The 15921-nt window shown below is 40.5% G+C and overlaps 2 protein-coding genes across 2 annotated transcripts in view; both read left to right on the plus strand.

The window, feature by feature from the left end:
- RIPK2 (receptor interacting serine/threonine kinase 2) overlaps positions 1–10324 on the plus strand; it is a 53161-nt gene extending 42837 nt beyond the window's left edge. The window contains exons 8-10 of the mRNA XM_075582960.1: positions 4901–4993; positions 7213–7261; positions 9066–10324. Of these exons, the coding sequence (XP_075439075.1) occupies positions 4901–4993; positions 7213–7261; positions 9066–9355 (432 nt within the window). The 3' untranslated portion in view covers positions 9356–10324. The remainder of the gene's footprint in view (positions 1–4900; positions 4994–7212; positions 7262–9065) is intronic.
- Positions 10325–10927: 603 nt separating this feature from the next.
- LOC142481693 (Y+L amino acid transporter 2-like) overlaps positions 10928–15921 on the plus strand; it is a 61075-nt gene continuing 56081 nt past the window's right edge. The window contains exon 1 of the mRNA XM_075582961.1: positions 10928–11075. The gene's annotated coding sequence lies outside the window, so the exon portion shown is untranslated. The remainder of the gene's footprint in view (positions 11076–15921) is intronic.

Below are 15921 nucleotides of genomic sequence, written 5' to 3' on the forward strand. Positions count from 1 at the left end.
TTGGGGAGGGGGTGTATTTATTATGTATTGGGGAGGGGGTGTATTTATTATGTATTGGGGAGGGGGTGAATTTATTATGTATTGGGAAGGGGGGGTATTTATTATGTATTGGGGGGTATTTATTATGTATTGGGGAGGGGGTGTATTTATTATGTATTGGGGGGGTATTTATTATGTATTGGGGAGGGGGTGTATTTATTATGTATTGGGAAGGGGGGTATTTATTATGTATTGGGGGGGTGTATTTATTATGTATTGGGGAGGGGGTGTATTTATTATGTATTGGGAAGGGGGGGTATTTATTATGTATTGGGGAGGGGGTGTATTTATTATGTATTGTGGGGGGTGTTTATTATGTATTGGGGAGGGGGGGTATTTATTATGTATTGGGGTGGGGGTGTATTTATTATGTATTGGGGGGGGTATTTATTATGTATTGGGGGGGTATTTATTATGTATTGGGGGGGTATTTATTATGTATTGGGGGGGTATTTATTATGTATTGGGAGAGGGGGTATTTATTATGTATTGGGGAGGGGGGGGTATTTATTATGTATTGGGGAGGGGGTGTATTTATTATGTATTGGGGAAAGGGTGTATTTATTATGTATTGGGGAGGGGGTGTATTTATCATGTATTGGGGAGGGGGTGTATTTATTATGTATTGGGAAGGGGGGGGGGTATTTATTATGTATTGGGGAGGGGGTGTATTTATTATGTATTGGGGAGGGGGTGTATTTATTATGTATTGGGGAGGGGTGTATTTATTATGTATTGGGAAGGGGGGGTATTTATTATGTATTGGGAAGGGGGGTATTTATTATGTATTGGGGAGGGGGGTATTTATTATGTATTGGGGTGGGGGGTGTATTTATTATGTATTGGGAAGGGGGGTATTTATTATGTATTGGGGGGGTATTTATTATGTATTGGGGAGGGGGGTATTTATTATGTATTGGGGTGGGGGGTGTATTTATTATGTATTGGGAAGGGGGGGTATTTATTATGTATTGGGGGGTGTATTTATTATGTATTGGGAAGGGGGGTATTTATTATGTATTGGGGGGTATTTATTATGTATTGGGGAGGGGGTGTATTTATTATGTATTGGGAAGGGGGGGTATTTATTATGTATTGGGGGGGTATTTATTATGTATTTGGGAGGGGGGTATTTATTATGTATTGGGAAAGGGGAGTATTTATTATTTATTGGGAGTGGGGGTGTATTTATTATGTATTGGGGAGGTTTTTTTTTGATTATGTATTGGGAAGGGGGGGTATTTAATTTGTATTGGGAAGGGGGAGGGTATTTATTATGTATTGGGGAGGGGGGTATTTATTATGTATTGGGAAGGGGGGGTATTTATTATGTATTGGGAGAGGGGGTGTATTTATTATGTATTGGGGGGGTATTTATTATGTATTGGGGAGGGGGTGTATTTATTATGTATTGGGAAGGTTTTTTTTTTATTATGTATTGGGAAGAGGGTGTATTTATTATGTGTTGGGAGAGGGTGTATTTATTATGTGTTGGGAAGGGGGGGGTATTTATTATGTGTTGGGAGAGGGTGTATTTATTATGTGTTGGGAGAGGGTGTATTTATTATGTATTGGGAGAGGGGGTGTATTTATTATGTATTGGGAGAGGGGGTGTATTTATTATGTATTGGGAGAGGGGGTGTATTTATTATGTTTTGGGGAGGATGGTGTTGTTAGGTATTGGGGAGGGGATGTATTTATTATGTTTTGGGGAGGGGTTATTTATTATGTATTGGGGAGGGGGGGTGTATTTTTATTATGTATTGGGGAGGGGGGGTGTATTTTTATTATGTATTGGGGAGGGGGTGTGTTTTTATTATGTATTGGGAGGGGTGTATGTTTTATTTTGTATTGGGAGCGGGGTATATTTTTTATTATGTATTGGTAGGAGGGGGAGAGATGATAAGCGGGAGAAATGATGAGGGATGGGGAGAGATGAGAGAGAGGATCAGAGATTGAAGAGAAATGCATGAGATGAAGGAACAATAGAGATACACAAGGGGAAAGATTGAATTAAGTAAAGGGTGTAAGAGAGAAAGTCACTGGGGGGAAAAGGAAAGAGAAAGATACTAGGGAAGTATGGAACAAAGAGACATGATGAGGCAAAGTAGACAAAATGTGATTTTGTCGTATCATTTGTGGGGGGCCCTACTTTTCAAATTTGTCCTTTGTTGCAAAAAAATCTGTTGCCGGCCCTGTCCGCAGTAGGATATTTATTGATTTGTCTTACTTATTAGGCAATTGGGACATGCAGGGTGCTGAGAGTGAGAAGTGAGCTTGACCCCAAAATGTTGAGTTACCCACATAAATGAGGAGGGTTGGCATGTATTAAGGGCTATTTTGTAATGAGAAATCTGCTGGTAATAGTTGTGCAGGAGCCTGAGGGTGTTATGCTATTCTATGCGTAATCATAGCCTTATTACATTGCTTAGGGAGGCATTCTGCTGTGTCTACTCCCTTTTTATGCTTCTCTGGATTTCGGAAATACATATTTTGTCTGTCGGGTGCATGACCTTGCCGCTGCCATGTATAAGTAGAAGGCCTAAATGTTTAATTGCGTAAGTGTTCATTATTGTCACGCCTGTATGACCGCAGACCTGGCAAGACCCCAGTACTGAGGTGGGAACGGTATTACCCCACACACCCACAGCAGTGGGAGCAAACCCGGAGTGTGGTATAGCGTTGCTGGGCCTATAGAGAGAGTAGTTAAAGATACTTGCAACGTCTGGTGGTGTAAGCGTAAGAATGGTCGTGTCCGTGTGCCAATGTCCAGGGGTCCAGAGGGTAGAGTTGTCAGGGTACAAAGCCAGGTCCAAGGATTCCAGAGGTCAGCAAGGTAGAGTTCGTAGCAAGGTTCAAAGGGTACAGAGAGCAGGGTTAGTCCAGGACAAGCAGGGGTCAAAGCCAGGGAAATCCAAAGTAAACACAGGAACAGGATATAGCAGGGACACAGAGGGTGCACAGCATAGGTCAGCACACACAGGGAAACAGGAACTATGCAGAGCGACGATAGAGAGGACAGACAGGGATTATAAAGGGAGACACACCAATAGGAGAGAGGGGAGGAGCAGAGAGAGAAGTGGGAGACAACAGGGATAGGTCAGGGAGATAAGAGGAGGAGACAGAAGGGGCAGACAGGGGAATGGCCTGTAGAGACTGGGAGGAGGAGTCAGGAACTTGGCAGGCCCAAAAAGAGGAGCGTGTGAGCGCGCCCTCTGTAAGCTGAGGTAGCGCGCGCACAGGCTGCGACAGGGAGATGAAAAGTATCAATAAATACAACCTATGAATAAACTCTTGCATGGAGTGGGAATAGTGGTATGTGAGTATTCAGTGAATGCTCAATGAAAAGCAATAATGCATCCTCCTAACGATGACAAGCAAGAATGAAGATTCACCTTGCTGTGACCTCATTTGAAGTAAAAAAAATAACAATATTCACTCACAGTTGACTGGAATAAGATTCTTTTTAGATGAATGATGAATCAAAAATCTTACTCACTCCTAGAGTCTCAATAGGTGTAGTTGTGGTGGCGTGTCCATCCGCTGGTAGAAGTAATCAAATAAAAGCAAAAAAATTAGCCGGACACTGCCTAGGGTGCTGCGTGCAGGTTGTAAAAAAAAAAAAAAATGAAAATATATTAACAATAAAGCATCACCCAAAGGAGGTGTAGGACCGCCTACGCGTTTCGCACACTAATGTGCTTTATCAAGGAGTAGATGTCCTTGATAAAGCACATTAGTGTTCGAAATGCATAGGAGGTCCTACACTTCCTTTGGGTGATGCTTTATTGTTAATAAAAACATTTTTACAACCTGGCTCGCTTCGCAGTGTGCTGTTTTTTTTTTGCTTCTATTTGGTCACATTCACAATGTAGCTAAAACCTGTTGTGTTTTTCCTCCTTAACATTGCAAACATGCACCCTTTCCCCTGTTTCTCTCCTGTAAAAACTCTAACACGAGCCCTGATTTTCTCCTGTCTCAACTATTGTAAGCGTCTTATGTCTGGCCTTTCTGTCTCTCATCTGTCTCCCCTACAATCTATGGTAATCAATTTACCTTATCTGCTGCTAGAATCACTTTGCTCTCTCCTAAATCTGTCTCTGCGTCTGTCATGATGAAAGCACTCTTCTGGCTTCCTATTAAATCCTGTATTGCTTACACAACTCTTTTAAAGTTATATACTCTTCTGACCCTCCTTTCCCTCAAACCTAATTTCTTGCTTTACACCTGCCCAACTTTTGCGTTTTGCTCACGGATGTCTTCTGTCTAGCCCTTTTGTATCTAAAGCCCTCTCCCACCTAAAACCTTGTCACTCACTGCCCCACACCTCTGGAATGCCCTGTCCCTCAATATCCTACTAACTCAATCTCTCTCCATCTTTAAGACCCATCTTAAAACACACCTCTCTAACGAAGCATATGGGTAAATCCGTTAGCTGGTACTATACATCTCAGATGCACTGCCCTTGACCCTTTGCAGATGAATTTACTCTCTTGCTGTCTCTGTAAGTTCTCCCTATTTACAGTACCACTTAGATTGTAAGCTATTCAAGGCAGGGACTATTTTTCCTAAAGTTACTTTTATGTCTGACTCGCTTATGCCCACTGTGTTATATTATTATGTGACATGTATTTGATGGCGCTGTATAAATAAAGATATACATACTGTACATCCATACTAAATCTAAGCTTATCTTTAAACCTTTTTGTTTTGCAGCTATACAGGGCATTATACTGTACATCACTATAATTTGTTCGGACTCTGCTTTTGCAGCTCTACTCTTTTTTTATTTTATATAATCTCTATATGCCCCTTGCCAAACATGCTAACAAGCAACTTTTATGGCTTTTATGTTTTTCAGATAAGAAGTACACTGCCTCAAAGTTCATCATCAAGTCCACCTGCTCCATATCCAATTCCATGTTTACCATCATATGAAAAAAACCCAAACAATGTATGTTGTTAATATGATAAACTATATGTTTCCAAAGGATTGATAACATCTTATGGTTAAAATGTGTGTACTGTTTGTTAGTATATAAAAACAAATACATTTGGCAAGCCACTCAATTAAATGACATTCACATTACTTTCTGTATGTCATTCAGTAGTCACTATTACTAACAATCCTACATGTTTTTAACAGTTCCTCAAAGGATACACATGCTACTGTAGTGCCGACGATTATTCTAAAACAAACCTGGGGCAATCTCCAAAAAGACCCAGGTACATGCTGGGTATATGCTGGGTACATGCTGCAACATTTCACACATTTCTCCAGACAGACTAATGGCCCATCGGATTAACAGTGGGGGTTCCTGGCAGTCCCATTCAAAGTGAATGGGACTGCCAGGGACCCCTGCTGTGTTAATCCGATGGGCCATTAACTTCTGCAGAAATGTCACTGAAATGTACCCAGCATGTACACAGCATGTACCTGGCTAGTTTAAAGGCAAATTTAAGGCAAGCTTTAGAATACTCGTTAGCTCGTCTGTAATCCTTTTATCAGTATTGTGGCCCTTTATTTAGCTGCTGTACTTTATGTCCTTTTTAAGTTTAGATGACCAAAACTGTAAGCAATATTACACATGATAAAATTCCATGGCTTTAAACCACAATAGTAAATAGCAGTACTGTATATTTCTACAGCATCTATAATCTCTCTAAAAATGTTACTGTCATTGTCACTAAATGAAAAAATTCACATTTTATACATTATTTGGTGTTTTTTAATATAACAATTTTATATGGTTTCTTAGGCTGTACAAAAGGAACCAAAGTTATGAGTTACAGTACCAACACATCATTTCCATAATGTCTGGAGGCCTGTATTGATAATTTTACATTTTATTTGTTGAATTGTAACAAATGTTTTATTTTTAAATTATAATTATTTTTCAGAATTGTGTGTAAACAAAGGTTATACAGGGACCCTAACAACTTCTCTGAGAGAGGTGACGAGCAACCAAATCTAATAAAAGGACTGTAACATCTCACCACTACCATGCATACTCCAAAAAGCTGCAGGATGTCATTTACTAGACTTAAAAGTAAAATCTTTACCTACAGCAGGCAGAAGGGGTTACAAGTTGATTCCTTATGAGCTGCATTTTGTACGACACTGGGTCGAGAGTTAAAGAGAATTAATTTATAAGTGTTTATCGGCAATTCAGTTCCTTAGAACATTTTTTTACTCATGTGGCTAGTGTTTCTTATGTGAGGGGTTTATAAAAAATACTTTCATAGATCGCTGTGCAGGGAAACAATTGCACTATAAAAATTAAACCACTGAACTTGTTTCATGTTAGAAATGCACTTATTAGTACTCTGTCTGTCTGTGTCTCTTAGGGCAGGTCCATACTGGCCTAAAGGCATTGATCGCCCACATAGACCACGCGGGTGGCAGCAAGAGGAGGCACGCATTGAAACTGTATTCTCGGCGCAACAGCCAGGTCACATGAGCGGTTCGTCCAATGAGGGCGAACCAGCTCTGTGACGCCCCTAGGCACGCCACCCACGGCGCATCTAACATGGACAGAAAACGCACCCGCTTCACGCATTTGATGTCACAGCCTTCACACGCCTCAGCGCGGGTGAAGGCTATATGGACCTGCCCTTAGGCTCATATGCACGAAAGGGTGCTAAGCATTAGTACGTCTTAACTCCCACTCATTTTATGATTGAGCTAAAGTGTATCACCCTTTTGTGCACATTGGCCTTAATCTCTATTTATACTGTATGTGTGTATGAATGTGTGTGTGCAGGAGGCTGGCAGGCGTGCAGGCATGCATGTCCGTGTGTCTTTTCCTGATGTTAACTATGTCCACGCTGGCTTGGTGGACAGAAAGAGCGAGCGTGAAGCATGATGGAGAGACTCTCTTTGGGGCCACATTTTCTGCTGTGTTTATATGTAAGATAGTCTGAGGTGAAGTGAAGACAGCTCAACAGCAATCAGACATCAAGAGCACTTTCAGATAGCAAGCAGCTTACAGAAACACACCAACCTTCTTCTCCCCAAGTACCATTTTTTTCCCATTCTATCTTTCTTATAGATGTAAGCTGCTTGGGGTAGGACCTTCCTTACAGTACCTATTGTACCAGTTTTTGGTTTAATTTTTTTTGTAATTTTATCTTTTACTGACTATTATCTTTTCTTTTATATTTGTGCTTTAGGATTCCAGTTCAAGTTCTGGTGATACTTTTCATACGCTTTTGTTTCCAGGTATGTATGATATTATAGATTTTTACATTGTCAGCGTCGGACTTGGGTATCAATGGCTCCAGGGAGAAATAGATAATAGGCAGCTAATATACAGATGCAGCGGCCGTTATTCGAACATTTCACGCGTTTATACCTCGGAATACCCATGTCATGGCGCGTGATTTCTTCCAACCTCACCGCCTTAAGAAGCGAGTGCAGAAAATGGTATTTTAGTGTTTACGTTTTTAAACACCTGAAATTGACACAGTAGCACAGTACTGTACACATTACAATTTATTCATTTCTGACACGGATACGAAACAGAATCCATGAAATTCAAACAAAGCAACCGCGATAAACAGGTGTGCCTGGTGTGATTGGCCGCGTGGAATACAGCAGAGCACACGAAAATGGCTCCGTGAAATGTTCGAATAACGGCCGCTGCATCTGTAGGGCCATATTGAACAAAACAAAAGTTACATTTATGCACAAACACACAATGCATGCATTAATATGCACATGCACTCATACAGTACACACATATGCATAAATACATACACATACTGCACATATAGTGATAGATGCAGACAGAGCTAACTAAATCACATCGACATATACATGAAATTGCAGATTCAGAGCAATCTGATTTAGCATGCAGCCATGCTCATTAAACTGCACTATATATATACTGTATATCAACAAAATGGAATCCAGTTGAAAGTAATGGAATTGTATGTTCTGTAATAAATCTAATCCTGTTGTTTTGTATTGATTTTGCCCCAATTGTGCCAGACTCTGATAAATAAAGGACCCTTAGGCGTCTGAATAAAAAAACCTCATATTACATCACATCAGTGTCCTTAATCTAATTCAAATACTTTTTATTCAAAGCTAAGTATCATAGAGTGGAAAGTAAACATTTGCAATGTGATTTTACAAATGGCATGGATCCAATAATGCCTTCTGTTAACACGAGGAGGCTTATATACTAAGCATCGCACATGGCTTCACCGGCTCAAAACTGGCAAAGTGAAATAGCATTTTAAATTGCCCTTGTGTGCGACGACTTTATATACAGTACTAGCTTGAAATTCCTCTATCTGCGCCAAAGATTAGAGATTGTGCAAAGAAGGGCTACTAAAACGGTGCATGGTCTACATCGTAATGAAAAGGAAAGACTAAAGTATATAAACATGTACAGCTTGGAAGAGAGAAGAAAGAGGGGTCATATGATTGAAATGCTCCAGTTAATCAAGGGTACAAGTGGAGCATATATCCACTAAAGAGATGTGCTAGAACAATACTTCATGCCCTGACGTTGAAGGGTGAGGGTCGGGGGAAATGCGAGGCAGTCCTTCTTCACAGGGAGGGTGGTGGATTTGTGAAATAGTTTCCCAACAAAGATGGTAGTGGCTAATTTAATCAGGGCATTCACAAATTATTTGGATAGCCATAAGGCCGTGCTAAATATGGAAGAAAGCCAATGGTCAAAACAGGGTGTGAGGTATTAAACAGATAAGAAAATTGGCACAGTAGACCGGACACATTTTTATTTTCTGCCATCAAATTCTTGATTTCTATGTTTAGAATAAACTCTAGAAAGGTATATTAATAGGCACAATAAAAAGATGAGAAAAAAAAGATCACACAGACTGATACATTGAAAGAAAACCAATGATCTAATTGAGTCTGGGGTTTTATAACAGATAGGAACATGTGCAAACTATTTGGCCCAGGTGGTGCTTAACTGTCACCAATTTCTATGTTTTTTGTTTCTTTTTGTACTGCAAATATATATATCCTATTTTCTTTTGTATTCCATCAGTGCCAGTGCAGGAATCCAGTACAGCTCTTCAGTGGATCAAGAGTAAACGAAATGAAATTATAGGGCAAATGACTGAAGCTTGTCTCAATCAGTGTCTGGATTCCCTTATTTCAAATGACATGCTCATGAAGGAAGATTATGAATGGATTAAGTCAAAAAATACAAGGAGTTCAAAAGTCAGAAACCTTATTGATTTATGTGATGCCCAAGGAGATGGTTTTGCCAAAATTGTGGTACAGAGGTTGAGAGATAACAGACAGAATGATCTTCAGCCTTTTCCACAAATATAATTGCCTTATCAGGCTATATGTTCATCATCATATCTTGGTAAAAGTCTGTTACAGATGCAGTTCCACTTAGCAACAGGAATACTGCCCGGGTGCAATAACTGCAAAAGGATTGGGGATGAGGGATGATAGTAGCAGGCACTCCAGGACTGGTAAAAAATATTTATTACATTTTATTCTAAAATAAAAATATTTATTACAATATGTCAATGTTTCGACTATCCAAGGAGTCTTGACATATTGTAATAAATAGTTTTAAAATTTTCAACAAGTTAGGAGTGCCTGCTACTTTCTTCCTATATATATATATATAGTTACGTTATGGTGGGTAAAAAAAGGGACAAAAACCCTCCACAGCAAAGCATATAGCAAATAGAGATATTACTGTATGCTCATTTGCATGTCTTTTATAGGGAACCATGTTTATGGTTTTGAAGCAAAAGGTGGCACTGTGTGCTCATTTGCATGTAATTTCCCAGAATCCCTTGCTGCAGTGGAAGTGCTGTGTGCTGTGTGATAATGGTGAAAGATGGGGTTGCAGACCTGTCTAAGACATGCAAATGAGCATACAGTAATATTTCCATTTGCTCTCTCTCTCTCTCTCTCTCTCTCTCTCTCTCTCTCTCTCTCTCTCTCTCTCTCTCTCTCTCTCTCTCTCTCTCTCTCTCTCTCTATATATATATATATATATATATATATATATGTATATATATATACACACACACATTGCAGAATAAATGAGTATGTCAGTATTAGGTGATACCTTTTTTATTTGTACTAACAATCTATGTCATAGGACAAGCTTTTGAGAGTTCTCTCTTCCTCGGGTCAGCAATACTGATTTACAAAGGAATCTATGGCTAAAACAGAGGTTAGGAAAGCAGAAAAAAACAGATGTAGATAAGGTAGGGTGAGAAAGGGATTTTTGAAGACATTGGAAGGATAATAAAATGGTGACAAGGAAAGCATCGAGGGGGAAGGGGATGCTGGGGGGGAAGGGGATGCTGGGGGGGGGGGGTGGAGTAGAGAAAGGAGTGGATAAGAACATGGCAGAGAGGCAGGCAGGATAATTACAAACAATTGTGATAGTGTGTGAGAAACCCCATATCCGCATTAAGTCCTCTTGTATTGGTGGTTTAATAAAATCTAAGGAGCATGAGATGTAACAAAATATCTGCAACCAATTTTTTTTTATTTTTTTATTATTGAGTGTCCCAGATTGCACATTTTAACAGTCTGTCACTGCTCATTTTATTTGTTACACAAATATACAATACATTTTTACAGAGGTCTGAATAAATATATAATGTTTTATTGCCTCAACAATCATTGCTATGATATAGCTCCAGTAGCACAATACAAAATAAAACAGATAATCACAGATCCACTATCTATTTGTAATTTGTCATTATTTCTCTTCCTTGAACTCATTCGTCTGAATTTAGAGGTTTGTGTTGTTGTTTATAATATACAGTACAGGATGTTACCAAAATAGATTATGAATAAACCAGTGCACTTATGACCCCTTGACAAAAAAATGATGTCCATATCGCTTACCAAACACAGCCTCAGCTGCTAGTTTCAATACATGTTCTCTGTTATTTAAACGCCAAGCTAAACAAAGTCTTACAGTGCTGGCTCACCGGAGAAAAACACATTGCTAGGAGAACAGTTATTGAAAAAGTACAGCGAAGAAAAAATTTCAGAACAAATAGCTCTACAGGTAAGCTCATGCTTTTGTCTCTTATATTTATACTTTCCGATTTTATCATTTTAGTCTTCATTATATCTTGTAATTATTACAGGGATGATTGTGTTTCCCAGTTTCAGAATTGCTACAGTCTAACTGAATGAGTTTACAAGTATAGGTGCAGGGTTCTAAAACATACATTTGCAACATAAACAATGTAACATGATAATGACCACATCCTCCCCCCACCCTGGTAGAGTATGTCCTTTGTTCTACCTCTTGCGTAGCCACAGACCCTGTGTGATAATTAGCTTTTATTTTGCATGCCGTTGCATAGTAGGTGAGGTTGAAAAAAGCAGGAAAAAACGTTATTTCTATGGCGCTAGGTCAAAGGCAGTAATATATGTAGAATGTATTAACATATATTAATAAAAATATTATACAACCAGTTGAAGGGTGAACTCCGCTGGATCTCTTCCCATGAAGACGATAGGTCATGCAATAAAAACAAAAACAAACATAGTGTGATACAGTAACTACAAAAACACACAACACTACTCACAGTTAAGGGACAAACAATTGCTGAGACAACTGACTGATATATAAAAAAGATAACATTTAATACAATAAAAAACACTAAAAATTAAGGGTCACGTGAGCACTGCAACCACAGTAGAACTGGCCGCTTACCAGACACTCAGAATAAGAGGGAGAGATAGAGGGGGAGTAAGGGAGAGGGGGGAGTTAGAGAGAGGGGAAGTAAGAAGGGAAGGGGGAGTAAGAGAGGGGAGGGGGGAGTGAGAAAGAGAGATGGGGAAAGAGTGTAGTGGGGAGTTAGAAAAAGGGGGTGGAAGTGAGGAGAGGGAGGGAGTAAGAGGGGATGGAGGAGGGTGTGAGAGTGGAGGGGGGAGTTAGAGAGAGAGGGGAGGTGGAAAAACAGGGTAGGGGAAGAGTTAGAGATAGGGGGGTGGGAATAAGAGAGAGAGGTGAGAGTAAGAGAGAGAGGGGAGGTGGCAGAGTCAGAGATGGGGGAGGGGTAAGGAGTAAGAGAGGAAAGAGCAGTTAGAGAGAGGGGATGGGAGGAGTTAGAGAGAGAGGGGGGGGGAGTAAGAGAGACAGGAAAGGGGGGGGGGAGTAAGAGAGATGGGAGGGGGGGTCCAAACTAAGAGGTGCCAGGTATCAGGAAGCAGCAGTAAAAGTAAATCAAGTGTATACAAGTGTATAGTGTCTTTCTTACGCAATAGATATTCATGTTCTTGGTCATATTATTGATATGACTTCTTAGTCAAATGTTATTGTTGCTCTTTATGATTGCTTAATTCTGACATCTAGCATACAACCATACTATTACTGTATGTATTATGTGCCTATTTTGTAAATGTATGGTACACATGGCCTGAATGAAGTACAATTAAATCTAATCTGGGACTACATAAGAAGTGAGTTTTACACCCCTGTTCTACAGTCTCTCAAATGTTCCGGCTTTGGAGTCATATTTTACAGAAATTAAAGATGTACCGTGACTAAGTGGGGGATGTAATGTATAAACATAAAGCAAGAGAAAAAAGTTGGATTTGACACACTACCATTTTTCTACTTGCTTTGTGTTTAAAGTACAGTGTAAAAAAGCTTTTTCTACATTTAACACAAATAGTTAGCCAGAAGATTTTGCTTACTTCCGACTTTGAGGATTTTTAAATTAAAAAACAACCTAAAAGACTGACACCCTGAGAAGTAATATTTGAATTTTCCATGTAACTCCTCCCTATCTCATTGTACTGTATTGCCACTGGCTAAATTGCAATCTGATGCACAGGGTGTAAATTTAAAGAAAATACCTTGATACATTGATCCCGAGAGACACAAGAGGAAAATGACACAGATTGTGCCAATTTTGCTCAAATGTTTGCCTTGAAACAAATTCCCCTAAGCATCCTCAGGCCAGCAGCAAAGAGAGTTTTGTCATGGGAGAGCTTTGTCTTGAGATCCTAGTGCCCAAGCGTGCTACTGAGATTTACATTTACCATAGTTTGCTGAGAGAGCAGGACCATGGCTTCATTTGTAGCAAGGAAACTTACCTGACCCGCGTCCATAGTATGAATAACGGCGTGAGCGCCAAAAACAAAAGGCCGTAAGGCAATACGTATAGCCATACAGTGCACGAAAGTGAGGCGGCGGATGATACTTGGCGAGACAATTTTTTTTAGTTTGCCACGTGACGACCGGGTCACCTGTACGGTTCAGCCAATGAGGGTGAACCGCTCATATGATGTCACGCCTCCGGCATGCCCTCACCACGCCCCAAAGGCCACGGATCGCTTCTAGTACAGGCGCGCGTGACGTCATGCGCTCCATCACACGCACTCGCCTGTACTATATCCGAGGTCTTAGGCTACATTTGTAATAGTTTTTGTTGAAGTGTTACATTGCAGTACAGTATATACAGTACTTTGTAACGGAAGAGTGAAACTGTCCCCATTTTCTGTATAGTTGGAGACAGTAAGATAAATCATCTTACACAAAGTGAGCACCACAGAGACATGGAGCAAACTAGGCCAGATAACTTCAGAATCACTGCTCATCTGTATAGTAAGCCATTCTGTAAGATCATGCATCAGGAACTGTTGCTTCTTCCAGACTCCCATGTAGTGGTAAGATCACTCTCATTAATGCATCCGGAGTTCGTGAGGGTAGTATGTCTCCATGGGCGTGCTTCCAAATCAGGTAACAAATGATAGGTAATGGAGGAAGACGGAGCACTGCAAGCAATATTTGAAGAAAAGCTCGGGAACCCGAGCGCTAAGGCTTTTTTTGATCAGAGACGGATTAAAAACACGGATAAAAAATGTCCAAAAAAGAACCTCCACGCGTTTCACACTACTAGGGGGCTATGTCCATCTTCCTCCATTACCTATCATCTGATCCTGTTGAGCCAGATAGTACCCCCTTTGCTCACACTATGTCGTAGGACCTGGCTTGCCAGAATAGGCCTTGTTAAAATCTTCTTTCTGGATTTTCTCCCCAGCAAAACCCATATTTCAGGGTCTGGAAGTTCTGTGTGATTTGAATGTTGTAACATTGTATGTATGTATGTTTGTCTTTATTTATATAGCGCCATTAATGTACATAGCGCTTCACAGTAGTAATACACGTGACAATCATATAAATAACAAATAATACAAATAACAGATCATGGGATTGAGTGCTGCAGACTTTAAAATTTACATTTAGGAAGAGGAGTCCCTACTCCGAAGAGCTTACAATCTAATTGGTAGGTAGGAAGGATGTACAGAGACAATAGGAGGGCAAATGCATCTGCAAGAGGCCAAGCTTTATGTATCAGGTGTATAGTATTAGCCGCGGAGCTACTCATATGCATAGTTAAGCAGGTGTGTTTTAAGGTGGGTATAAGAGGACATGTGCAGAGGTATGCAATGGATACTTTTTTAAGGTGAAATTAAATAAGGCTTTTATTGCGCCTGTTTCTTTAACACAAGAAAATCATCCAAACATATGCATAAAAGGGGTCAAACAAAGCTTCTGTTCCACTTGGGAGTATTTCTAGTGAAACCTATGCAGTCCACAACTCCCTTTAGATTAGCATGTCTCTCAGCCCCAAACATATATCTTGATATGTGCAGATATACAAAAAGTCTTAGAAAGGAAAGTCTTATCTGTTTCTTGTAGGGGAAGGCTTCTTTGTTCTTCTGGTGTCCACACCTTTGGGCGATAAGGCAATGTCAGGATACAGGTTTAGAAATACTTTCCCCTGTGTCTTGCTGGCAGCCTCTTCTGGTAGGCTCAAGACGTCTGTCCCTATGGTCAGTCCCACAACTTGTGAGACTCAGGAACAATATCACGTCCTGTCTCAAAGGCAGGTTTTTCTAACAAACCTAATCAGCCAGGTGGTGTTGGTTAATTGACTACCAGCAGTTAACCACCACACTGCTGGATTAGAGGCACATTTCCTGAACAGAGATAAATCCCCTGTTACAGTGGGACTTAAAGGTGGAAAGAGGGTGCTAGTCGTGTGTTGAGGGGAAGGGCATTCCAGAGGTGTGGGGCAGTCAGTGAGAAAGGTTTAGGGCAGGAGGGGGCTTTAGATTAAAAAGGGGGTAGAGAGAAGACATCCTTTAGCAGAACGCAAGAGGCGGGATGTATATTTGAAATATTACGGAGGAAAAAGATACAGGTTTTAGATACGTTTTGAATGAGAGAGGAGAATGTGAGAGAGGAGTCGAGTGTGACCCCTAGGCAGCATGCTTGTGCTACTCGGTGTATGATCGCACTTCCAACAGTAATGTGGAAGGAGGCAGTGGGGCCAGATTTGAATTGAAATATGAGAAGCTCTGTTTTTGACATGTTGAGTTTATATGTCGGTGGAGGGCTATCCAGGATGATATCGCAGAGGGGCATTCAGAAAATTTGGGCTGTACAGCAGGTGTAAGGTCAGGGGTTGAAAAGTAAATTTGTGTATTCAGTATAGAGGTGATATTTGAACCCAAGAGATGTGATTAGGTCACCTAGAGAGAGTGTGTACAGAGAAAAGAGGAGAGGTCCCAGGACAGAGTCCTGGGATACCCCCACAGAGAGATCGATAAAGGAGGTGGAGGTGTTAGCAGAAGAGACACAGAAAGTACGATGGGAGAGGTAAGAGGAGATCCAGGATAGAGCTTTGTTATGAATACCAAGAGTATGGAGAATCTGAAGGAGGAGAGGGTGGTCCACGGTATCAAATGCTGAAGAGATTGAGAAATATGAGCAGAGTGTAATGACTTCTGTCTTTGGCAGCATGGAGGTCATTAGTTATTTTAGTGAGGGCTGTTTCAGTGGAGTGAGCAGTGTGGAAGCCAGATTGTAGAGGGTCTAGGAGAGAATA

This window comes from Ascaphus truei, chromosome 2 (assembly GCF_040206685.1).
Source record: "Ascaphus truei isolate aAscTru1 chromosome 2, aAscTru1.hap1, whole genome shotgun sequence".
Taxonomy (NCBI): domain Eukaryota; kingdom Metazoa; phylum Chordata; class Amphibia; order Anura; family Ascaphidae; genus Ascaphus; species Ascaphus truei.